This window comes from Micropterus salmoides, unplaced genomic scaffold, assembly GCF_014851395.1.
Source record: "Micropterus salmoides isolate LMB-PRFRI ecotype aquatic unplaced genomic scaffold, ASM1485139v1 Ms_hic_scaffold_10, whole genome shotgun sequence".
In the NCBI taxonomy this organism is placed as follows: Eukaryota; Metazoa; Chordata; class Actinopteri; order Centrarchiformes; family Centrarchidae; genus Micropterus; species Micropterus salmoides.
Window position 1 is genome coordinate 2,649,981 of NW_024040041.1, and position 25,485 is coordinate 2,675,465.

The window sequence follows — 25,485 nt, forward strand, 5'->3', positions numbered from 1 at the left end:
TTTGCTGATTACAGATCACACCTGAGGATGTGCTCTTCAGGGACACAGTGACACAGCTTCCATGAAACAGGTAAATGATTTCACCACATTTTAAAATACAGAAGTTACTGAAGGTCATTAAGCAGGACAAAAGTCCAAGAATGTACTGATTTGGTTTGTTGATCATAAACGTATCATTAAAGCTTGGCAAAGTTTTGTTTATTAAACTTATATTTAACTGCCTTCATATCTACTTAAAAACCTTTATTTATTTTGAAAATCTGAAAAAAAGAAACACAGAGGCCTATTTATACAGTGTGCTAAAGAAGGAAATCTATCCTCCTGTGTGGACACTGTGTCTATCACACGCTGCTATCTGCGCTGCAGGCTCCTCCCCGCTCTGTACCCTGCAGCCGCGCACACAAACGGGACAGGACACTGCGAAATCTCACCGAAACTCACCAACAGAGGTATGAAGAAATGTTTCATCGGACTTGACCTCCGTCTGTCCGTCTATTTACATCCCATCAAAGCTAGAGCAATGTTTAGGGCACTCTTTATTGGGGTACTCACCCTATGAAGGGTGAAAAGTTTTGGAATAAGTTACATGAGTCACTCCCGAGATTCATTGTAGCCTTATACATTTTCAGTCCAGTGAGACTCGGGCTTTGTTTGAACTTTTGAAAAGGAAATGTGTTGTAAAGGCGTTTCGCTGTAACATGCGGAGTAGTGTTTTTTGAACATTCGTATTTCCTGGTGGCTCCTGTCTGGCCGGCCGGTGCAGATTCTTGTGTTCCCGTGCCGGTGACCAGAGCCCTACCGGAACCCTTCTTCTTCTTCTTCGTCTTCTTCTTTTTCTTCGTCGTCTTGAAGGTGTAACAGCAGCTGGCATCTTTAGCGTTGCATTGCTGCCATCTTGTGGAGTTAGTTAGCTCCTACAACAGTCCTGTTCTCCTCAGCGAGCTGGTCTAACATCTCCTGTCTTGTCCACTTCCACCAGACTCCAGTGTGCCCTTTTATCCCAATATCTTCAATTCTTTCATACAACGCTCTTTCCTGCTGAGGCTGAAAGTTTAATTTCTCATTACCCAGAATGCTCAATTAGCAGGAAGCAAATGAATGTGAGCTCCGTGCCTTGCTTTAATACTCTTTATTACTGGATCCTCCTGACTTCAGACTGGACAGAGTCACTAGAACTAGTTTGTTTATTCTAAAGCCATTATAATGGCGTACACACTTGAACAAGCGTATTTCTGCTCTGTGGCTAGGGCCTGCAGCTGCAGAACCTGCATCATAAAAACCTGCATATAGTCTGTATATTTCCATGTCTTCTAACTATAAAACTCCCTCACTACATCTGCACTTTTATTTCTTCATTTCCTGCCAAAACTTGATTTGGCTTTCCTCAGCAGGCCTGTGGCTCTTTTTTGGTTGGGCGACTGTCTCTATTAGTGTTGTGAAATCGCAAACATTTCCTTCAAAAGCACATATCTTTTGGGTAAATAACTTGAACTGAATCACTTCCTGAAATGATCCATTCATTTCTCAGTCAGCTCAGTGGAGCTCATAACTGTGAGCGAAGGTGCAGGGATACACTCACTCAGTGAGCGAGTGATTCAAGTCATTCATTCGCAGGAGGAACATTTAACTGCTATGATGCAATCTGACATTGTCTAGATTTATTTTAAATGCATAGCTGGGATATTTTCAGAATACTAAGCAGTCTCTCCCTCTCGTGTCTTAAGTCTCGAAGTAGGAAGTAGTATCAGATATTTCATATAGTTATATAATTATAGCAGCTTTCAGTTTCAAATGGTTTCTTTAGCAAACTAAATTCTCAGCTCACTGGCTTCTCTTTCATGAACGACTTCTCAGTTCACTAGTTAGCCAGCTGAACTGGACGATCGGTCACGATTCAGGTCTGTGAGTGGGACCACGCTGTCGGAGCGCCGTCCAAGCACTGAACGATTTGGTGAACCAATCTTTTTAATGAACTGAAATCTCCATGATCTCTCAGATTCATCCAGTCGTTGCCGAGGAGCTGTTTTCTGTGTAAACACAGTGGCATTCTCCTGTAGCCGCTTGTAGGGTACATACAGGTACATTATCTGGACCACATCCAATGCTACCAGTACAGGTTTTGATGTGGATCCATAAACAACAGTCCCATAATCTAATCTCGATCTAATTAGAGCTACATATACATATATTTCAAGGATGCAATATCAGCTCCTCAGTCCAACCCTGCAAGGCATCTCAGTAACATTTATAACAATATTATTAATGCGCTCTCGCTATGATAATCTGGATAATCAAAATATTATCCTGAGAACCACAATGTTTCAGCTGTCTCTAAATGATATCCATATAGTTTCAAATGAGTGTTTTCTCTAATCGTCTTTCTTGTGAAGAACGTTACTTTAGTTTTTGATAAAATGTAATTTATCACAATTGAGAATATTATATGACTTCCCTGAGGTGTCCCGTGTTCTACCTGCAAAACTGTTCACTCTCCTTTTTATCAGCTTCTCCGCACAGTTTCGTCTTTATTCGACTGTTCCATCTCCCAGAATTCTAGCATATTTCACTTTACAACTTCTTTACCCCTCCCTCTCCCTCAGATTTTCCTACCACATCTAGTAATCCTGCCTTCAGGGCCTTCCCCCTATCTTCCCTTACCTCAGTTCTTTTCTGTTAAATTTTAGTTATTTAGCGCCACTTCAAAACAGAAGTTATCTCATTGCACTTTTCATATAGAGCAGGTGTAGACCGTGCTCTTTGTAATAATATTTTACCAGGCCCAACAATTCCCTCCGTGAGCACTTGGTAACAGAGGCAAGGAAATACTTCCTTTTAACAGAATCAGAATCAGAATCAGAAGGAGCTTTATTGCCAAGTAGTGTTTTACACATACAAGGAATTTGCTTTGGTGTCAAGGTGCTACACGCAGACAGACATACAGCTGACATAAATAGATGTAGAAATATATATAAATATGTAATAAACAAATGCAAGTTATATAAGAATAACAGAAGAATAGAGAAAAATAATACAACTGACAATATAAAAATAAATAAATAAACAACAATTGACAATTAACAACAAATTAACAACTAATATGTGCAATGTGCCAGGTACGTGCATAATATGACATGAAGTGATATTTATGATTGTGTTATTTGAGGGAGGGGGGGTGTCAGTGGGGGCCAGGGCCTTGATGATGAGTCTAGCTGCAGCGGGTAGAAGCTGTTTTTATGGCGAGAGGTTTTGGTCCTGATGGACCGCAGCCTTTTGCCAGAGGGGAGAGTCTGAAACCGTTTGTGGCCGGGATGGGAGGCGTCAGCTGCAATCTTTCCTGCTCTCCTCAGAGTCCTGGAGAGGCAGGCAGAAACTTCAAGCAGAACCATGGCTCAGTACAGATATCAATGAAAATGAATAATAGTACTAATAATGATAGCAGCATTATAATGATAGCATCAACATAGGACTAATAATAATAATTGTAGCAGAGGTTGTCGAGCAGGAACACGGGGGCAGCAGGTGACCTGCAACCACAGATCCAGACTCCACAGCTCTGGAGCCAGAAACACCTGCAGGAAGTGATAGGAGGAGAGAGGAGAGGGACGAGAAAGCACAAGACTACAGGAAAGGGAAGAAGTGGAGTTAGTAATATGCAATAATGGGATAAGAATGCATACAGATGGAGAGGGAGTGGAGGAGAGAGGAGCTCAGTGCTTCATGGGAAATCCCCCTAGTCTAGGCCTATAGCAGCATAACTAAGGGATGGTTCAGGACTCACCTGAGCTAGACAACATTCTCACTGCCTGCTTTCTAACGTGGGCATGTTTCTCAATAACTGGTATTAATTAGGTGATTTAAAGCCGCTAATGCCAGATCAGGACCTTTCACTCTTTGAACTGTAGAGCATCAATATTTCCTGCTTCATCATAATCAATTCTAGCATTGTATGTTTTTTTCAGTGTTTTTTGGGCCCAGTTTTTGGTAATTTAAAATCCTCACAATTGCAATTTTCTACATTATTTATTTATATAGCTTCAATTCAAGCAGAAGTTATCTCATTGGGTCAGTGCGAGCAGATGTTTCTGAGCCATCAAGTTTTCAACATTCTTGTTGGCTTTGTAATGACAAATTACATGCATCTGCAAGAGAACACTGCTTATTTTTCATGAACAACTTCTGCATTCCAGTCAATATTTTAAGTCTCCCAAAAAATAAATCTCATTATTTATACACACACTCACGTTTCACATATTCAATCCACAGAAGTTGCTGTTGCATTTGGTGGTCTAGAATTGCATCCAGTAAGCAGTGGCTTTAGATAAGGTAAGTGAACTTCTAACCACCTAAACATGTACAGACACAGGTACACATATCCTCCTAGATGCCTGCAAGGCCTTTACAGAATGATACCCTGCCTTATGTCACCCTGCTTCAAAGTCAGGTACTGCTGTCCCAGTTTAATTAACTAACAGTTCATTTCAACAATGTCCAAACTTATTTCCCCAGCAATATCTTTTAATGTTGCATCCACTTCCTCAGTCCCCATGATTAGTAGGAACAGACTAAAGAAGTGCTTTATCCACAGCTTCTGCTTCCAGGCTTAAGAACTTGTTTGTGTTCCTTAAACCTAAGCCTTCCAAGTCCGTTTCTCTAGTTTTTTTTTGTTGCTCTGTTTTCTTATTGACTTTGTTACCTCCCACAATTTGGACATCTTGTGTTTTACTGAGGGTTGGCTCAAATCAGGGGACTGCAGCCTCCTGGTGGAGCTTTGCCCACCAAACTATAGCTTCCTGAATTCCCCATGGTCCATAGGCCCAGGTCTCATTCACTGCTGGATCGTTTCTAACTTTTGAGCTCCTGACTTTTAAAATTCAGCGTGACATCCCAGAGTGTTGTTGTATGATGATCTACCGACATCCAAAATCTTGTACACATTTTATGAACAATTTCTCCAACCTCTTCTGTTGTACTCAAATTTGACTAGATCATTATTGTAGGGGATTTTAACATTGACATAGATGATGCCACAGAATTTCTGAACACTGCACAATAATTGAACCTGGTGCAACATGTCTCTGGCCCCACACATAAGCGTGGCATGCCCTTGATCTCATGTTAACTCTGAACTCCATGCATATGCCTGACTTCGTTTCTTAACATAAATATATACTGTTTGACACAGTTCTACAGTCAAAACTGACTAAAATCGGTACATCCTTGTGTCTTTGATGAGCACTCTGCAGCTAGGTTTTCAGCTCTCTTCTCTGACATGTCATTGACAATTTCTGAGTTGTTTTATATTAATGACTCTGTTAACCTGTTTAATGATGCTCCTTAGCTCTTGATACTGTTGTTCCTAATAAAACCAGACTAGCCCCTTGGATAAATGATTCCATTTGATGCAATAGAAGAGATTGTAGAAGGGAGATGGAAAAAACAGACCACTAACTTCAAGTGAAGTAGCTGACCATGATTAACCAACTCATAAAATTTGCGAGAGCGTCATATTTCTCTGGCCTGATCAACAACAACAAGCATAACCCTTTCTTTTTGACGACTGTGATAAATTTCTGAATTTCTTTGCTGGCAAGATCAGTGATCTCAGATCATATTTCGGCCATTGCTTTTGTCACTCTGATCTAGTCATCTACCCTGTTCTGCTGTCTGAGTTCAGCCCTATTTCCAATCAATCTGATATAGTTTCTCATATGCATGTATCCTCCTGCCCTGCTGATATAATCTCTACTACATTTCTGAAAAAGGTCATGCTTGTCATTGCTCCATGTCTTCTCTCAATTGTCAGTAGTCTTTGTCTCTCTCCTCTGGCTGCATACTGGACTATTTCAAGACAGCCAGTGTCTTCCCCCTCCTCAAAAACCCATCCCTAGATGCCACAGTTTTAGTGAAAATTCTAGAAACAGTTGTCACCAGCTTGCGGAACATTAAAATAATAAAGAAATTTCAACCTGGCTTTCATCAGAAATACAGCACAGAAAGAGCACTGCTCAAAGTAACAGATGATATTCTCATGCATGCAGATAAAGGAGAATATTTCATATTAGTTTTGCTTGACCCATCTGCTGCCTTCAACACCACTGTTTATGCCATTTTAACTGATAGATTACTAAACTGGGTTAGGATCTCTGGTACTGCGCTCAAATGGTTCAACTCATACTTGTCTGATTGACACTTTTTCACATCAACAATGATGTCTTCCTCTGCTCCTCTCCTATGTGGAGTCCCACACGGGTCGATCCTTGGACCTATTCTGTTTCATATGCTACCTCTGGGTCATCTGCTTAAGTTCTCCATTGGTGTCTAACCATTACTATGCCAATGTCTGACTAACATGTGTCATGTACATAGGTATTCTTGTGTGCTAACTGAAAACAAAGCATATATGAATGTGTACTGCAGAATGTAGTAAAAAATTTGGACACAGAACATGAACTGATCTATTCTGGATCTCTAAACTGCTGCAAAAATAATGATAGGACAACAGCCCCATCATGCTTTGTGTCTTTATGAGAATGGTTGAGAATACGAACATGAATTTGAGTAAACTGCCTGTCTGTTTCACCTTATGTTAGCCATGACAGAGTCTGCAGGCCGCTGTCCCTCCACCTCCTCTGTCTCTTCCATCTCTCTGGTGGAGATCAAGGCCGAGACTCATCTAGTCCTCCAAGCATTCCTCCATCGGACCCTTTCTGTCCCCTTGAAAGAGAGGCCTGGCGGAGTAGGAGGCGCCTACAGAGATCACAATAAGTTCAGGTAAAGTAACTCCCCCACCTGGGCCTCTGCTATTCTATGCTGTTTGTTTTTTTGTGTTGCTGTTCTCAACAACACACTCCATTTTACTACCATTTACCTCAGACTGGATGCTGATGTCAAAAAAGGACCAAATATCATTTCTAGTCTCAGCAGCATTTTATTTTATTAATCTGCCTTGGTCTGATTAACAGAGAGTTATCCAAATAGCATATGCTCAATATCCTTACTGGTTAAATGGAGAGTTAATAATTCTGCAGAAGGTCCGTTGATATTTGAATTCACCTGCCAAACAAATACTCCCCTCCCTTCAGTGCTCCCTCAGAAGCTCCGCCCCCACAATTTCAAATCTCTGAGGTTTCTCCAGCATTGAAACGCCTTCACCGTTGCCTGCTCATATAAGTTTCTTCTCTGTTTATGCTCTTCAGACCTTTTCCTCTTTGGCTGTTTCTCGACCATCTGTTCTTCTTCACAGAGCCTGGAGTCCAGTACGTTCCAATGTGACGCTGTATAGAACTCTCGCTGCCCCCCTCCCCCATCCCTTCTGTGCTCGAGCACTAACTGCCTCTGATTAGCTAGAACAATGTTCTAGCTAATCAGCACTTTCTTTGTGTTCCACTTGCAGAGCCAGGGCTGTGTGGGAATACCAGAGACACAAAACAAAGAGCTTTCAAACCATGAGGAAATGGCTGAATTTAACAAAAAGTGTACTGGATTACATCACTCAGTATCCCACAGTCCCATGTGACAGCAAAATCCAAAGCAAATATCAAGCACTTCCACTGGAGGCAACCAAAAGATTTGTCAAAATAGAGTGATCACTGTTTCACCATTTGTCATTTATTACTCAAAATCTGATGCAAAACATGTTTTGAAATTGTTCAGAGGTGTTTTGCTGAATATTGAAAGGCTCAGACATGGCCCTGAGAATAACGCCGAATGCACACAGCATTTGTTTGTAAAGCTTTTATGATGTTTACCAGCATAAATAGAGACGCTCATTTAGATGTGCTAACAGATGCTTTTTGGCTGTACGTGACATAACCTTTCATTGCATTACATCTTTCTCTGTCATCACTCATTAAATATGTCAGGATAGGCTATCTCACATCACAGCTGCTGTCATTAAAGAGTCATTTAGTTTCTTTTGTCTGACGCTGTCATGCTCATACAAAAATTATTTCATCTGCAGCTCAGCAGTGTGGTAATGATTGCTGGTCAACTTCATATGACAACAGAAAGAGAAAAATGTTTAAATGAGAAAAACTATATGGTGAAACACAGGGGTGGAGATCACGAGTCTCACAAGTGAATGTCACTTTAGAGACTGGAACACCTGACCTGTGTGTGTAAAGATGGCAGTGTTTTATAAACACTGAGTTAAGTTTGTTTACTGTGAATGTAAGAAACAATGAGCACTGATAATACAGTTCAATATTAAAAATTCATTTCAGCAGAGCTAGAAATGTGAATGCATATATGGACTATGAACGTATCTATTTAAGACAAAGTGAATATAAGTTCATCTTTTTTTTTTCGTGATGGATTTTAATGATCAGGACTTGAGATCTATCAAGATGAAGTGTTGCATTGTGGGATATGTTCCTAACTTAGCCCTGTTGTTCACCATACTTTGATGCTTTCCCATGCTAGCGCCAAGCCACAACCAAAGGCAAAGGATGTGCAGGATTCTCAGGTGGAAGATGTCAGTTCAGCCGATGAGAAGAAGACCAGCTTGAAGGGCTTCATAAAGCAGCTGCCTCGTCGTAACACCTCACGCCGCGCTGCCAAAGACCCCAAAGGCTCACTGGACAGGGACAGCAGGGCAAAAACGTCACATCTCAGAGACCGAACAGAAGTAAGGAAGTGTTATTTTTCTTAGGCAGTTTAACCTTTTTTTTTGTTGACAGGTATGATGCATATAGGCATTGTTACATGTAAATAAAATGCAACCGATGCAGTGTATAGGACTTCATTCATTTGCAGTCCTTGTCCATAGTTAGGCTCCTTAGGGTAAAACGCATTATACAATACTCAAACTCAAGCATAGAGATAAACAATAAAACAACCACTAGACAGTAATTGAATCCAACTGAGAACACAAAAAAGGATAGAAAGTATGTATACTATATAAACCCATCTCATTTGCTTTTGTTTAAGCCATAGTTGACAGCTTTAAAATCAGTTAAATGTTCTTATTTCTGATGACAGGGTATTCCAAGTCTGTGGGCCTTTGATCTGAAATAGCACTGACTGTGAATAGTCATGGCAACCTCTTGAGTGCAGGCTTTAGGCCTTTAGCCTTCTTTGATGGATGTTAATTATTATAATTGTTCACAGTTTAACAGAATGAGACCTGGCATATTTGAGAGAAAGACAAATCAGTCTATAGACAAAACATTTTTAAATATGGTTTCTGCATGACCATCATCGGACCATGCAGGACCGAGTCTGTTCCTCCTCTCATTCTCATCACGTTAATTTTAAACCTGGCAGACATTTATGACTGGAATTGGGACATACATAGAAAGTATTCATAACACACCTTAAGCAGAAGAACCTTTTCCCACAGGATGATGTCATGTCCTCTTCATCAGACGAAGAGGACAGTGACAAGAGACAGCAGAAGAAGCTGAAACAAAAGAGGATTTATAAAAAGATCTCCAAGTTCTTCAAGTTAAAGTTAGAGAAAGAGAAGGACAAAGAGGAGCATGGAGCTCATCCTCAGAGGCCTCACACGTTGTCAATCAACAAGGAACCAGAGCCTTTGCCGACCGTCATCTCGCCCAGTAAGCTCCTCCATTGCACTACAAACCAGCTTTAGCTTCAGTGGTGGTAGTTAATCAAATGCTGCAAATCATGAAGTTAAAAAGTAAATGTGGAATTTTTCAGTGCTTCAAATCTGTACACTAAAATGATTTGTATCTCTAAGCCAGTCTGTCTATCAGTGTAGGGAGTGTGTTTAACACAGAACTCGTAGAAAGCTAAAGTGTTACCTGGTTGTAACCCTGTGTTCTTGTGTGCATGGAAACATTCAGTACTTTATGTAACTACAGTAGGTGTAAAAGCTGAATGTTTAACATAGAATGAAGATTTCCATCTCAGACACTTGTGGTGGTTCATGTTGATATAGACCACCCTCCTGAGTTCTATAATGAAGTAGCAGAGAAGCTGGAAAAAATTGCCAAGAAGTCCACCAGTATGAAGAAACTGGCTCCCACAGTCCAGCATTCAGCAGGTAATCACACGCACACACACACACGACTTTATAAGCAGTTTCACCAACATGTTTTATTTTGTAGTTTCTATCATTGTACTATTGACCAGTAAAAACCAACCAGAGAGAAGCCGATTCTTCATGAGCTGTCCTCATACATCACTGTGATTGGCTCAGCTGAGACCAGTGATGTGACTTCACACTCCACTAGTGTTGTAGTCAAGACCGCCCAAACCGAGACCAAGACAAGACCAAGACTAGAGTTTATCGAGACCGAGACAAGACCAAGACCAGTTCCCCACATTACATGACACACAATAAAATGTGGAACGAGATCAGAGGTACATATTGATCTAAAAGATCCAGATTCCCATTAAAACACCCACATACAAACACTAAGAGCTGAAATCAATGTAAGTATTGCGGGGGGTGACAGTCGTCAAGGGTAACAACACATTTTTAATTAGGGTTATTGGCTGCATTTCAAGCAAAACGTTTTACAAACGGATAAATCAGACAATGCAAAAGCAATTTCTTGATATTCCCAAAGTAAGAAAGAAATAAGAAATAAAATCCCGAGTCCTCAATGTCCGAGACCGAGACGAGACGGAGTACAAATGCAGTCGAGTCCGAGACGAGACCAAGACCATCAAAAAGTGGTCTAAAGACCGGTCTCAAGACCAAGACCAGTCTTGAGTACTACAACACTCCACTGCCCTCAGCATGCGTGTTTGCCTACATAGCCTAGACAGTGAGCGTAGCACAGTCCCCATCCAAAACATTTGAAGGATTTTATTGGAGACATTTTGTAAAATTGTAAAAGAGATTAAAATGCAGTAACTCTACAGATTTCAGAGAGTGGAGTAAATGACAAGCATAATACACAGCAACATTAAAGGCATGGTTTAAACATATCCATTTTCCATTTTGTACAAAAAAGGGCTTCCTCCTCAAACACGGCCGGCTATCCAAAAAAACACACACTGAATGAGTTTTTAAACTCCTTGTCAAGGGGGACGACATAGTGATGGATGTAGATACACATGTGCTCCTTGCACTACTGAGGCTTCAAACAAAATGGCTGCTCCTAAGCATTTATCCCATACACCAGTAGGAAGCAGTGTTTTTCAACTAAATGACTACTGGGGCCAGAATACATGACTGTATGTAACAGGAACAGTGCATTTTAAAAACCTTTCTGATAAAATGCCAGGGCCAGAAAGGCTTGTTTTCATCAGTAGTCCCCAGGAGGGCGTTGGATGAATAAACGGAGGGAAAGATGTGAAGAATAAAAGCAGTGAAAATACAAGCGACGGTAAAAGCAGTGAAAAATATGCAGATACAATCAGAGCCTGCACTACACAGGCAAGAGAGACTGACACATATGAGCAGGCCTTTTCAGTCAGAAACTAGTCTAAAGAGTGAAGCATAAACGCAAACCACAAGCTTTAGGGCCCATGTTCCCAGACTGTAAAGCTGTTGCTTCTGTTTTTCAGCAGTGAGTGAGAAAGAGACAGTGGTTCGGGAGCTTGTTCAGGTGCTCTCTTTGGAGGGAGATTCCATCAACAGTAAGGTAGGTGGTGGTTCATCTTTAAGGTGTGTAAAGCTGCATAATTCATTTGTCGAATATTGGCAGCTCTTTGGGTTGAGAGGAGACTCTCAATTTAGGTGATTTCTGACCCACAAATTCTGTGGGTCAAACTGCATCACAGTGCAGTTTACATCAGTAAACTGCACTGTGATGCTTAATGGAAACATTGGACATTAATGAGCGCGGCTTGTTGGTTTTGTTGCTCAGCATTTGCCACCTACCAACTAATAATTTTTACATATACCAAAAACTAGTTGAGTAGAAATACAGCAGCAACAGACTCAAAAACTGATGAATATACAACATAGACACAGTGTGCCCTCACGTTTCTCTGCGTGCAACTGGCTCTGTCAATATTACTAAATGCACATCTTTATACAGATCGAAGCGAACCCCTTCCTGCGCTCCAGCTTGGATCGTCTTTCCTATGCATCCTTTGCCAAGCTTCTAGAGACTTTCAGCAGCAGTCAAGTATCTGAGACCCCAGCCGAGCCGCCAACAGCTAGTCAAACACTGCGCCACATAGCTGTCACTATGGAGGTATCACGGCGGATAGTGACCGCCACAGGAGCCCAGCGCATGCAAGGCTACGCGGAGTGCTATATGGAGACCTTTGTCCCCTGGGTCAAAAGCCATGGAGGATGGGTGAGTGATTTCATGAAAACCTTTTTAACTTTCATTTATCCAGTAATGCCATCTCTCATATAGAAGGCGGAATTCTAATTATGGCCACATGTCAAATAATTATTCTGGACAATACTCATTTCCAAACAGTAACTGGGGTACAGAAAAAAGCAATAGGTGCTCTGCAAAGATGAGTCAGAATTTGCAATATTTGGCTGCACCAAAGGCAGGTTATTTGCAGAAGGGCTGGAGAGCTGTACAAGAATTGAGAATCTGGTCAAAATGAATGGTCTCCAAAACATCAGCGAAAGTCATTCAAAACTATCTTCAGCGTTAAGAAGAACAAGAAGTCCTGGAAGTGATGTGGCCTCCGCTGAGCCCTGCACTCAACATCATCCACTCTGTCTGCGATTACATGAAGAGAGAGAAGCAACTGAGGCTACCTAAATCCACAGTAGGACTGTGGGGAGTTTTCCAAGATGATTGAGCCTAACCTACCCTCTGAGTTCCTTCAAAACCTATGGGCAAATGTACCTAGAAGAACAGATGCTGTTTGAAGGCAAAGGGTGGTCACACCAAATAGTGATTTGATTCAAATTTTTCTTCTGTTCACTCACTTATCAATTTTTTTCATTGATAAACATAATCTATAAATATGTCTATTTTTGAAAGCATACTTACTTTACATCATGTTGTTCACACTGCTTTTGCACAGTAAAAGTATATTTTGAGCTTATTTTCCTCTGCTTCTGCTTATCACCTAACGTTTTATTTCATCTTCAGGAGAATGTGGTACACATGGACGACTCTGTAGAGTACGACTGAGTTCTAGGAGCTCCCACGTGTCTTGGTTTATTCCCACTATCCACTGGTCAACTCTGAGCTCTGGATCGTGACAGCAAAGTGAGGAGAGACGGATGGTCCTTACTCTGCTTTTCCACGGAGTCTCATCTGGACTGTGAAATGACTCCAGAAGCCCCTTTGATTTATGTTGATCTGGGATCTGGACATCAGAAAGTACTTTGACTGTTTTTACATGGTCAGAAGAAGAAGCTATTTGTTGCTCATGATGAGTGTGGATTATTTTATGAAGACCTGAGAGGCTAGATGTTAGAAGAAAGCAGTAAATGTTATTTTCTGATTGTTTGACGGCAGTTACATTCTAAAGCTGCAGATACAGACACTGCCACATACTGTTAGTGTGCCATAAGGGATGATTGAGGCGAATTCCTTTTGAATGAGTCATGAATGAGTGTACATTGTTATAATATCACAGAGTACGGACTAATCTATATGAAAAGTGCAATGAGATAACCTTTTTTTTTTTACATTTAAATGTTATTTTAATTTACTTGCTTAAGTTTGACATATCAGAGAAAGAAAAGAAGCATCACATCGTCAATGCAATAACTATTTATTTACAGCAAAATCTCTGTGAGGGAAACGAGAGTAACAGGAGGAACAGAAACCAGAATGCTGCACAAACCTGCACTAATAACCTCTGCCAGACTGTCCAGTTTCAGTATGGAGTGCTCTATTGAAAAACCCTCAACCTAAAACCTCTGTAGCCTAAGGGAGCCTGATCATGGTTCAGGTTGTAAAGCCATTTTACAAGGTATTAAGCTGTACAGAATATACTCGTGACTTGAGTGTTTATTAAGTTATTTATTACAAGGCATTTTACATACCATTGCTATGAGACATTAAGCTCTGCACTGCACGTTTTTAATAGTTGCATTACCTTAGTTCAAAGAAGCGCACTAACATACAAGCAAGAGACCGACATCATCCACCATCCCACACCCAGTCTCTCAGACAAGAAGAGCCATCACACGGCGAGCACTCAATCATCCCTTCACATTGCTGCCGTCTGGTCAGAGATACAGGTCTGTGAAATGGAGGAGCGCTCGCTTCAGGAGGAGTGCACACATGTATATTATATATCAATATGATTCTGTGTTGGACTGGCCTTGAAAAGAAATCTTCCTCTGGGACAATAAATTTAAATATAATCTAAAGAACGTCCACAGACTATATCACACTGTTTTCATAACATGATTTAAGTCAGGGACAATTTCAGGGAATTGATTCAGCTGGGTCGAATGTGAGCCACACCAGAGATGTGTTAAGCATAATAATTCTTCAACTGCACGTCCATTTCTCACCTCAAATGTATTCAGAAGCTAATTTTGGTGGATGGTTTAGGAGTATGTGGGAGTTAAAAATTGGAAGTGAAGACCAATGACAGTTCAGAAAGAAAGGCGATAGTGGCCTGTTATCGATTACACAGCCTGCATTGATCTGCCAGGCCCACATGACAGAAGAGAGTGGCCTCTAAGTAGCTTTCAGTCTGTTTTGAGAAATATTTGTGCTACAGTAGCCCGCAGTAATGAGTGTAGGACTTAATCCAATGAAATCATAATAAAAAAATCCAAGTTTGAGATTCAGCTGCACTTCTTCCAAAGAAGCAGACATAACTGTTGTATGAATCACCTAAAGCACACCATGGGGAAATGATCTTAAATGATAAGGCTAGCATTACTTCTTTTTATTAGCAACAGTTCACTTTAAGAGATAAAAACAACAAAGAATCATGGATATTGTATTAGTGGGCTCTGTGCCATTAAACTCCACTGTCCAAACATTATTAAAATCATCGACCCCTGCTGCATTGAATGATATATTCCTGTATTGTAGTGAACATGGTGAGCGTTTTACTTATCACAGCATATCACACACAGCAAACACACAGTTTTTTTTTTTCTTCACCGTTTTATCAGGCTGTGGCTACTTTTGTTATGTTGGATAGAAAAAGATTGTATAATCAGAGAGAGAGAGAGAGGAAGAAGCGAGGAGAGTGGTGTTCTGCTGATTGCGAGGAACTGGTTTGTTGAGGCTGATGAACAATGAATGCTAACTCTCATCTCGTTTGGTTTGGATATGTTACCTAAATAAACTAAAACCAACAACGAGTTTGGTTCACAGTTGGCGACACAAGAATGGGGCCGACCTAACCACCCAGTTCAGTGAGCGGAAAGCTAGTGGAGCTCACCAGGGTCCAGGGAAGGCCTGTGTGTTGTGGTCTGTACAGCTGCTAGACCTAATAACATATATATTTTTCCCCCACACTGCCTGTGCTGTGGAATGCTGGCTGTATCCTTGTAATGTTAAAGTAAACACAAGTCCAGGATCCGGTTCATAAATGCACCCCTGGGTTCATGTAGACTGAGGCCAGTACTTTGATGTTGGTAAACTGGTGGCAGCGTTGAATTATATTAATCCATTACCACCGTTGACTGGCAAACAAATCTTTTTCCTTATGTGGAGAGTCGCTTGACTCTGAAAAAACTCTTTGGTTTACACTCTATAATATAATACTAATGCCGAATGAGAAAAATATCATATATACTATTGAGCTACATATATTACAGTATATGCTCTAAAAAAAGATAGACAATTGGATAAACTGTAAATAAGGACAATAACAACTGCCAGAGAAATAACCATGAGTTACAATAGGAATATTCAAAAATACTGCAGTGATGATTAGATAAAATAAACTGAAATAAAGGACTGTAAATCTGTAAAGTCACTGAACCAGATATGTTCAAAGTGCTCATATACTGTAGTATAGGAATAATATACAAGGCAAAGCAAATTATTAAAGTGAACTAAGTGCCACATAAAAAAATATTTTCTTCTGTGTGCTATTTTTTTTACATGGCCCTGCTTGTCAAAAGCATGTCCCACCATTATAGTGCTCGACTTAACACACAAACTGAACCAGCAGGTTATAAAGTTAAGGGCCCTCTCTTCTCTTCTTGGCAACGTGGACGGATAATAATGAAGTTATGAATGGTGAGTGAAGTTACACTTTTCTTGCAGTCTTACTGAGTTACAGAATGCAGAATTTACAGTATAGCATCATTTATAACAAATTTCACACTAAACTAAGGGGAGAGACAGGAGAGGCAGATATGTGTGTCTTTTTGTTCTTGAATTTGAAGACAACTTTGGATCTCAGTATTTCCCCTCAGGTCACTCTGCATTCATTGTTTTGTATGGAGGCTGTTGGATTCTATTATATATATTTATATGGCTGATACAAACCAACCTCCTCAGTATGTTACTGCTGGCTTTGTCCGTACCGCCAGTGTCGACTGTGTACATAGTTTTTGAGAAGTCTTAAGGGGCGTTTGTAACCTGATACCTCATGTTCTATAAAAGGCACCCATTTCAGGTCTGAACACAACCTAAGCACTGGAGCACCACAGTCTGGAGCGGAGGCTTTGAAAATGTAGAGCAGTTTAGGGTATACTGAGGAGTTCATGAAAAGTCTTTCCACCACGGGCCAGTGAACAGCTGGTTGTGCAGTCAGTCCAAGTGCTTCTCAGCGCAACGAATTTGACAGTACATCAGCATGGAGAACACCAGGGCCAAGATCTGACAAGAGAAGAGGAAGTGTACAGGTCAAATCACATTGTCACCAGCCAGAGAAGAAAAACTTCGTAACAGCTGGATCCTGTTTGGAGCTGTTATTTCGGCGCTGAGTCTTTGACATTGTTGTTCTGACCCGCTGTAGGGACCTTCCACTGTGTGTGTAGTGACTCTGTTATAGGTGCCTTATTTACATTTATTCATTCAATTGTCAGAGGTCGCACGCCTCTGGAGCAACTAGGGGTTAAGTGTCTTGCTCAGGGTCACATTGTTAGATGTGTCACAGTGGGGGATTGAACCCGGGTCTCTCACACCAAAGGAATGTGTGTTAGCCACTGCTCCATCATCACACCTTATGGTGTTAAATACACTTTTTCCTTTATTCATAGTGTAAGCACTTTTATGTTACGGCTGTATTGAGATTCACTACAAAAAACAGATATAAAAGCATTGTAAAGACAGTAAACAAGTGTAAATAGAGTATTTAGTGCACACCGCCCTTGCCAGACAAGAACCTTTCCAAAATGCCTACTTTTAAGGAAGTAAGGAAGAGTGTAAGGAAGTGGGCAAAGCTTAATAATAAAGTTTTTGTTTAATAATCTGCTGGAGAGATATAGAGATGGGGAAACAATCACATGATAAATAAAGATTGGAGATAACTACCTGCACAACACCAATAAATACTCCGAACATCAGGACTGAGGGGATGTTATCCAGCAGCCACTGCCTGGCCTTCTGATAACACGGCTGCAGAGGACAAACAGAGACAGAGGGCATGAGGGAGGGAGTATTAGAAAATTAATCTGAGTGAGGATGAAGTGTAGAGACAAGTGAAGGGAAGAATGATTTAACCTATATATGCGCAGACATCTGCATGATAATGCTCACAGAGTTACATAACGGACAAATACTTAATAGTATTACAACTTTGGTCGTATATATTTGTTCTGCCCACTCTTCCTTACAGAAATAATAACAACACTACAATGAAAACTCATCAGCCAAACTCATTTGGAAGAGAAAATGAAGAACAATAAAACTGATTGAAAAATGATTCCCCAGACTTCCTGTTGGAACATATGCGTCATAGTTTGTGGATACACTGCCTCAACTTTGACCTACTGAGTTTGACCTCCAAATTAAGTAGCTAAGATCATCTGGATGCACATACATACACAACAAAATAGGTCAATTGTCAAGTATCCCAAAATGACATATATATGACCGTTGGCAGGCACATGCACACATAGACATCAAAGGGGATCAGCACCTGCCCCTTTTCTTCTTCAAGAGAAAGTGCCCAGCAGGATCTCCCAGCTCGACTAACGCATGACTCATGAGCTACAAGCTAATGTAATAACTTCGCTAAAGTTTAGCTAAGGCAATATCTCATGGCCATACAGGCTAATGTGCTGTACTTAATGGAGACACTACAGGTGAATGCAGTAACATTTGTGTCTAATAACGTCATCACCATTGCCACATTAGTATGCAGATTAGGCTTTGATTATTTGCATACATTTGAAAAGGCGCTGCAGGTGAATAGGATAGACAAAATAACAACAGTATATCACCTCAGAACTTCCTCAGTTAATGACCTACATCAACAGTCTTTTCCCCTTAAATGCTGTGTTTAAATATTAGGGGTGGGAATCACCAGAGGCTCCACGATACAATATTATCATGATATCTATGTTGCGATTCGATTTTATTGCGATTTTAAATATACTGAGATATATTGCAATTTTTTACCTTTTTCCAACTTCCAATTAGGTCCCTAAAGTCAAACTTTGTCAACATCTGTTTATCTAAAAAGGTACATTTCTCTGTTTGTTCATATCACTTTTTCAGTCTTCTATATGGTCCTGTTAAGTTTTCTAGTGGACTAAAAAAGCAAAATTTTATTATTCTAGTACCAAAAAGTTAAAAATCCCATCTGCAATTTATATAATATCGATACTTGGCGTCCATGTATTGATACAGTATTGCCATGGCAAATATCAAAATGCTATGCTGTATCGATTTTTTCCCCCATCCTTATTAAATATGCAGAATAGTTTGTTTTGGTTAATTTAGAAAAAATCTACAGATGCAGACAGACAGAGGGTAGTAGGATTAAAGCAAACACCATCTAAATGTGAAGTTTTCTTTCCATTTGAGTAAAAGAAGACATGGAATCAAAATAGGCCAAAATTGTGGACTCCATAAAAAAGTGTCCTGCTTTAAACATTAATAATTTTGATCGTAGGCTCCTCATCTAGTAAGTATACATTCTATTAGTCTGTTGAATGCTGATATATCTTCACATGATACAGACAGCCCTCCCTCAAATGTGAAACTAAGTCCTTGTCACGTGTGTGTGTGTGTGTGTGTGTGTGTGTGTGTGTGTGTGTGGCTTGGTTGTGTGAAGCTGAATGTGAAACTAAACATATTTAAACAATTACTTTTAATGTCCCTCTCCTTGGTGCAGTCATTTATTCTAAATACATTAGAAGTGCCCCTTTTTTTCAGCTGAGCCCCTGCCCCTCAAAATGTCTGTGCACGTCCCTGACCATTGGAAAGTACCAGTCCAGTTACAGGCATACCGGAGCTTAAGTATGACGTTACATATGTGGTTAATGTCGTGAAACGGTAGCAATTTTGTTAGGTTTAGGCAACAAAACTACTTTGTTAGGTTTGGAAAGAGATCATGAAGGTAAAAACGTACGTTGCATAAGTCACTGCTCGGGTTTCTTGCCCCGTCGGACTACAATGTAGTGATGTTAAAGCGTTCTAAGATCACAGCAATTAGTCGGTGAGCTCAAAACTAGACAATAGTCAAACTATGAAAAAAGACCCAACTTATAATAAAGTGAACTGACTTTAAAGTTAAACAAAAACAACAACACGTTGCTGCCAGTTGGCAAAAACAGTGAGAACTTCGACCTAAATGTTACACACAAGATTTTTAAACTAATTATCTCAAACTAAATCTGAATTTATTCCAGATGGGTGAGCCTGACACACATGAAGAATGTACGGAATGTTTTTAACAGCTGTGTGTGTGTGCAGTACCATTTTCTACAAAACAAGTTCGTATAGGACCACTGGCCGCAAATACTGGATGTAGTGTGCAGTTCGGATTCCACTGTGTGAATTCATCGTGTGTGACGTGTGTGTCAGGCACACTCAAGCATCTGGAACACATTTAGGTTTCATTTCAGAGAATTGGGCAAAATGAAGACATCTTGTTAGTTGGAATGTGACCCCTCTAGAGCAGCAAACTAACCTCACTCCATCCGTCAACACACTGGTCTATCCCACCAGAGCAGCAGGATGAGGGCAGCGTTCCATTCAGCACATCATACCAGTCTGTTTTGTTAGTTACTCCACAGCATTTGAACTAGGAGAAGAGACAGTAAGACACAAAGAGTAGAGTAATATCACTCAACTACATTACTCATGTATGCACTACTGACTGGCATAACAGTGGAGTGGTGAAGTAACCTTATAGTAAACAAGGCCTGCTGGTATTGTAGGACTTATTTTAGCACTTTGTATCCCTTAAGGGTACTGTGTCTATTTTTGAAAGGATTCTTACTTTTTTAAAATTTTTTCCACACCTGCCTAAAACCTTTGCACAGGACTGCATAGTGACACCATGTATTCAGTGGTATACAGCCTGTCCTATAGTAATGCAACATAAGAAGTCATGCACCCATGAATTGTTTGCTAAGAGCACTCACCATTTTCTGGACACTGTCCCAGGATTTTTTCAGTCCAGGTTCTGATTTATAAATCTTCATACCTTCCTTTAATTCACCTTGTGCTTTGGAATCCAGCTGTGAGAGAAAGAAAGAAAGACGTATTCCTTCAAATGATCCATGAGTCAGTTATCTATACCCTTTAATGTAATGAACTTTGCAGTCTGTAGTAGGTGTCTAGATTGTTGGACTTGAGATAAACTTTCATTGCAGAGTTGTGAGCTTATTAAGATATTTATCCTCCTATCATTTTTCTAGGAATTTTGTATTCCTTTTTTAATCTTATTACCTTCATTGTTTGTTTTATTTGGAGCATGCGGTAAGCTTACCTTGTCATGGAAGATGTGTATAACCAACACCAGAGTCACCTCTGTCAGGACCAGCAGCAAAAGGATCACAAAGAACTGCAGAACAGAGAAGAGCAGTTGGAGTCTGACATTATAGTCTGTCAGTCTATCAGTGGAACATTGCAGCCCTTCACTAATGCTGGATTTCACACAACTTCCTCCAATTAAACCTTACAAAATCTGACGTCGTTGTACTTGGTCCCCAGGCTAATCGAACTGAAGTTTTGGCAAACTTATGCTAAGCCCTGGGCCAGAGATCTTGTGGTTGTTTTTGATCAGGACCTGTTTTGAACCCCATGTAAAGAAAGCTGCTCAGTTATGTTTTTATCATTCGAGAAATATAGCCAAGGTCTTTTAATTCAGCCACAGATCTGGAGAAACTCACCCATGCCTTCATCTCCCCTCGCCTCATCTAATGTAACTCCTTTTCTACCGGTCTCAGTCAGAAATCAATTCATAGCCTACAGTTAGTCCAAAATGCTGCAGCTCGACTTTTAACTCGCTGAAAAAATTAACCATATCTCCACAGTGTTAGCATCCTTGCACTGGCTGCCTGTTTTTTTTTAGGATTGATCTGGGCTAGCATCTTCCTATATCTCTAAGATATCTATTCTAAGGAACTGTGAGATCAGACTGGCAGAGGCTGTTCATGGTGTGACACACTTCTACAATACAGCTTTCAATGTGTGAAGTGTAAAGTATTTTCCCTTTACTTGTATATTGAATTGTTCATGTTTTATATATTCATTATTGTAAACATGTTTATGTTTTACATTGTTGTAAAGGACTTTGTAAAGCACACGCGTTGGCCTCTCACCATGAACAACAGGCAGCGCTGCTCCTTAAGGGCTCCAAGACAACCCAGGAAGCCAGTCACCATGGTAATGCCACCAGCGACCAGAAGCAGATTAGCAGCTGAGAGGGACGGAAAGGACAGGGGGAGAGAGGAAAACTCTGCCTGCGTGAAGGACAGCCAGACTCCAACGCCAAACAAGCCGCATCCTCCTAGCTTTTCAAGAAATGTGATGTCAAACCGGAGTCAAAATGCAACATTAATACATTACAATACATTGTTGACTTGGCATGTCTGTGGAAGTGTTGAATCATTTCAGGAGCATATTCAAATATAATTCTGCACAACTTTTTTATCAGAGATACGTTATCTTGGTCACAGAGAAATCTCAACCTAATTAATCTCAAATGAATTTTTGGGGAAAATGTAACAATAATTTTGAATAAACAAATATGACACCAACTTGGGGGTGAGAAATACTAACCCAGAAGATGAGGTTAAAGACGAACATCAAATATTTGACACAGCACAAACAACTCCGTGACACTGACATCCTGCAAAAGAAACAGAAACAGAGGAGCAAGAGAAAAAGTTTAAACATTGCTTCATGTCACCAGGTCACCAGTAATTTGTTTGATTTTTTAGCTACAAAGTGAAAAATATCCACATGGGCTACTATGGTTAAAGAACTTACTGGGGAATGAATGTACAGTTGCTTTTATGGCTTTGTGCTGTGTTTTGGGTTTCGTTGGTGAGTCACTAGGAGATGGGAAATGTGTATTGTAAAACGATAAAATGAGTGTGAATGTTCAGTCAATTCACTTAAATTAATCCAGTGTCAAACCACACCAGAGAGCTGTACAGATGGAACAACAGACAACATTTTTCTTGCTGTGCTAGTTCATCAGTCATGTTAGGATGTGGTCACCTCACAGCCACGATGGATAGGAGGAATAATTACAGCGACTAAGTCTTTCCATGCATGAGTTCATGTGACTTTAAGAGAGACTTGAGAATCCCTTAAACCAAGAATTCATTACATGCATAGCTGTTTTCTGTTGTTTTCCCCAACTATTTCATCATTTAGAAAAATTACCCTAGAGACACTTTTTAAAAACACATTATGAGTTTGTTTGTGTGTACGTGAGGAAGTCTGACTGAGTGGTCCTCACACCGACTACTGACCCCACACAGGAAGTCAAGCTGCTGACAGGAAGGAAGCTCCCTCCCCTCCTCAGTAGACCTAATTATACTGCTGAAGGCATTTCCCATGACCACAGCAAACCTGCGACTCACAGGAGAGCTCAGAGGCCAGATCTTTAAGGAACAAAGCAAAACTCTGAGGAAGCCATGATTCATGGCTAGTGAGGAGGAGGTGCTGCGATTAACTAGTAATGACATCAACCGTAATAGGTTGAATGTTTGTGAGATCCACCCCTCATCAATAGCCCATAAACAGCTCAGCTGGCAGAAGTTTTTGGGACTGGTGAACAGAGTGACTTACAACTAAAAGCATGACTGCTCCTTTCAGTTTTAAAATGTCTTTCTTGAGGCTGAAAACCTGATGATGCAGTTAGCATACTGTTTACTTAAAAGTAATAAGGCAATTCCTTGTGGCTTAAGCCTTCAAGTATGTTTTATAAACATGGGCATCTCACATGAAGGCAGTAATCACTACATATAATACTAAGTATGATACAGAATGACTGTTATTTTCATATTGTGTATACTGTACACCAAATCCACCTACCTCAAGTAAATAACACCTGCACATACTTATTTATTCCAGCATCCTTGCACTGTGCTCCATCACACTGTGTACATGTATGCATGTATACCTGTATATTTCATCCATCTCCAACATGAACATAATAATAATAATTCACACATCCTTTGCACTCTGCTCATTGTCTCATTCTGTCTATATTGTTTTTGTTTATAGTGTGTATACATGTGTTCTCTATACTGTAGCCTGTGTGTGATTTTATTATTGTATTATTGTATGAGTAAGCACATCATGAGCAATGTACAATCCTATGTCAACTTCCTTGTATGTGTACACTGTACGCTGATTCTGATTCTGTAAGGATGTTGTAGGGGACACTGGGGATGGTTGTAACATGTCCAATTTTTCAGATCAGAAACAAGTTAGAAATCACCTGATTCAGTCTGCACTCAGTTCAGTCCTTATTTCACATGGGATAAAGTAGCACCCTGTGGCACACAGCCAGTTTTAGAAGGAAAACTAATAATGTTGGAGGTAAGAAAGTATTTTTTTTACTTTTTATAGCATTGCCTGCTTTGTTATCTTTCATGCAAGTTGTTTGTGCTAATGGTTTACCTGTAAGCTGTAGGGTAAGCTAGTTCACGGCTACAAGAGTGTGGGATAGCTGTAACTACAAAGAAAATGTTACTGCCTACTCCAAGAAAATGTTTAGCTGTATTTATATGTTTTATTTGAATTCCAGTGTGTCTGTTGAATAAAAAGCTTTCAATATCATGTTTTTCTCTTATTACATAATGTTACAATTCACCCCAGGGCATGTTGCAACTAATCAGACTATGGGGTGAATTGCAATGTTTTACTCCTTGTGTTAGAGACTAAAACATGCATTTTCTGCCTGTGTTGTAGAGAGAACAGTTACACCATTTTCTAGCTGACACATAGAACTAGTTTGTAGCCCATTTTGAATGCACTGGCTACATACCAGAAAGGCCTCCACTACTCACTGTATAAAAGTAAAACAGTGGGAAAGCTTTTGGCCTTTTCGTGACAGTGCATGTTTCTATTAATCTATAAATACTCTTGTGTGAATAGACATGATCAGATTACCTACAGTAGGCTAATTAATCAACACCAGTAACCCTCACACGACCAGGCATTTCATTGCTACTTCTCATATCTCATAAAACTAAAGGCATTACTGTTTTTTAATGAATGAGTTAGTCACCTCTGACATCTATTCTAGGTGGTGTGTGTGTCATGCACTTTGGAGATACAGTAGAACACATGCAACAACCAGTTGGTCCCATTTATTAGGGCTCGAGCCGCCGCAGCTGCAGAGGCCAGACTGTAACGCAAAATTATTCTGCAAATAAATCGCATTTTTGACTTGATCAAACTTTACAAGCATGTCAGAAATGGCGAAAATGTACGTCTCATATGGGTCTCGGACAAAATGGTTGCCACACCCATAAATAGCCACATTATAAACGTCCCGATGTCAAAGATGAGATGCATTGTTTTTTAAAGAGTTTTAAAATGACCATAATGAAGTGTGCTACAATCAAACAGAATAGTGAGTTTCTAAAATCTAAAGCTGATGGCAGAGTTGCATATAAAAGATAGAAAACATTTTGATTAGTCTGCTATTGTACCAAGGAATATGTTGCAGCCAGTCAAACACCGGAATCAGCAAACAGCTTTAAAATGTCCTTTCTGATGATTTAGTGAGACTTACAGCTGGAAATCAAACGGACTTTACCTGGAGCCTCTGGTCTTTGTCACGCTTCTTTCCTTCAGCCTCTTGAACTTTACCTCGTTGTGTTGCTCAGATTTCCTTTGGACTGGTCACTGAAGCTGCCACACTTTCCTTCCTCCTCTTCCTCTGTGCTGTTGTTCACTGCTGGACTGTGTCTGCCGCTTTCAAAATCAACTTGTCTTCTTCTCTGATTCTGAACTTTATGTTGAAATCACCGAATTTTTAAACCTTTATTTTGTTGCTTTTGTTAAAATCTCTCTCTCTCTCTCTCTCTCTCTCTCTCTCTCTCTCTCTCTCTCTCTCTCTCTCTCTCTCCCCCCCTCCCTTCAGTTATTTCCAGATGTGTGTGTTGTTGCCGTCCCTCTCTGTGTTCCTCCCCCTCCAATTTCCCCCCTGTTACTCCTCCCTCCTCCAGCCTCCAGCCCCTCAGCTTGGCTCACTTATCCCACTTTTTTGTCTTTGTTCCTTCTGTCTCAGTGATGT

General features: G+C 40.3%; 2 protein-coding genes across 6 annotated transcripts; one reads left to right on the forward strand and one right to left on the reverse strand.

The window, feature by feature from the left end:
• The first annotated feature begins 16 nt into the window (after nucleotides 1–16).
• bcl2l12 (BCL2 like 12) lies at nucleotides 17–14,225 on the forward strand. Of its 4 annotated transcripts, none has more exons than XM_038739528.1 (9): nucleotides 17–70; nucleotides 4,264–4,323; nucleotides 6,591–6,771; nucleotides 8,422–8,626; nucleotides 9,341–9,557; nucleotides 9,902–10,006; nucleotides 11,482–11,558; nucleotides 11,958–12,221; nucleotides 12,984–14,225. In XM_038739528.1, exons 3-9 carry the CDS (start codon nucleotides 6,593–6,595, stop codon nucleotides 13,023–13,025), a joined length of 1,089 nt encoding a protein of 362 aa, XP_038595456.1. In that variant the 5' UTR covers nucleotides 17–70; nucleotides 4,264–4,323; nucleotides 6,591–6,592; the 3' UTR covers nucleotides 13,026–14,225. The 4 variants fall into 4 exon arrangements, with proteins under 4 accessions (XP_038595456.1, XP_038595460.1, XP_038595457.1 ...); XM_038739529.1 differs by lacking the exon at nucleotides 17–70 and adding an exon at nucleotides 307–449 and having other exon boundaries at nucleotides 11,485–11,558; XM_038739527.1 differs by lacking the exon at nucleotides 17–70 and adding an exon at nucleotides 309–449.
• tspan4b (tetraspanin 4b) lies at nucleotides 13,851–25,306 on the reverse strand. 2 transcript variants are annotated; one of them, XM_038739543.1, is made up of 8 exons: nucleotides 25,059–25,306; nucleotides 22,005–22,074; nucleotides 21,545–21,736; nucleotides 20,710–20,784; nucleotides 20,363–20,458; nucleotides 19,906–20,019; nucleotides 17,301–17,384; nucleotides 13,851–16,643 (listed from the first exon to the last, which is right to left on the reverse strand). In XM_038739543.1, the coding sequence occupies exons 2-8, from the start codon at nucleotides 22,071–22,073 to the stop codon at nucleotides 16,575–16,577; spliced, it is 699 nt and encodes a 232-aa protein (XP_038595471.1). In that variant the 5' UTR covers nucleotide 22,074; nucleotides 25,059–25,306; the 3' UTR covers nucleotides 13,851–16,574. The 2 variants fall into 2 exon arrangements, with proteins under 2 accessions (XP_038595471.1, XP_038595465.1); XM_038739537.1 differs by having other exon boundaries at nucleotides 25,006–25,305.
• Between the last annotated feature and the right edge of the window lie 179 nt (nucleotides 25,307–25,485).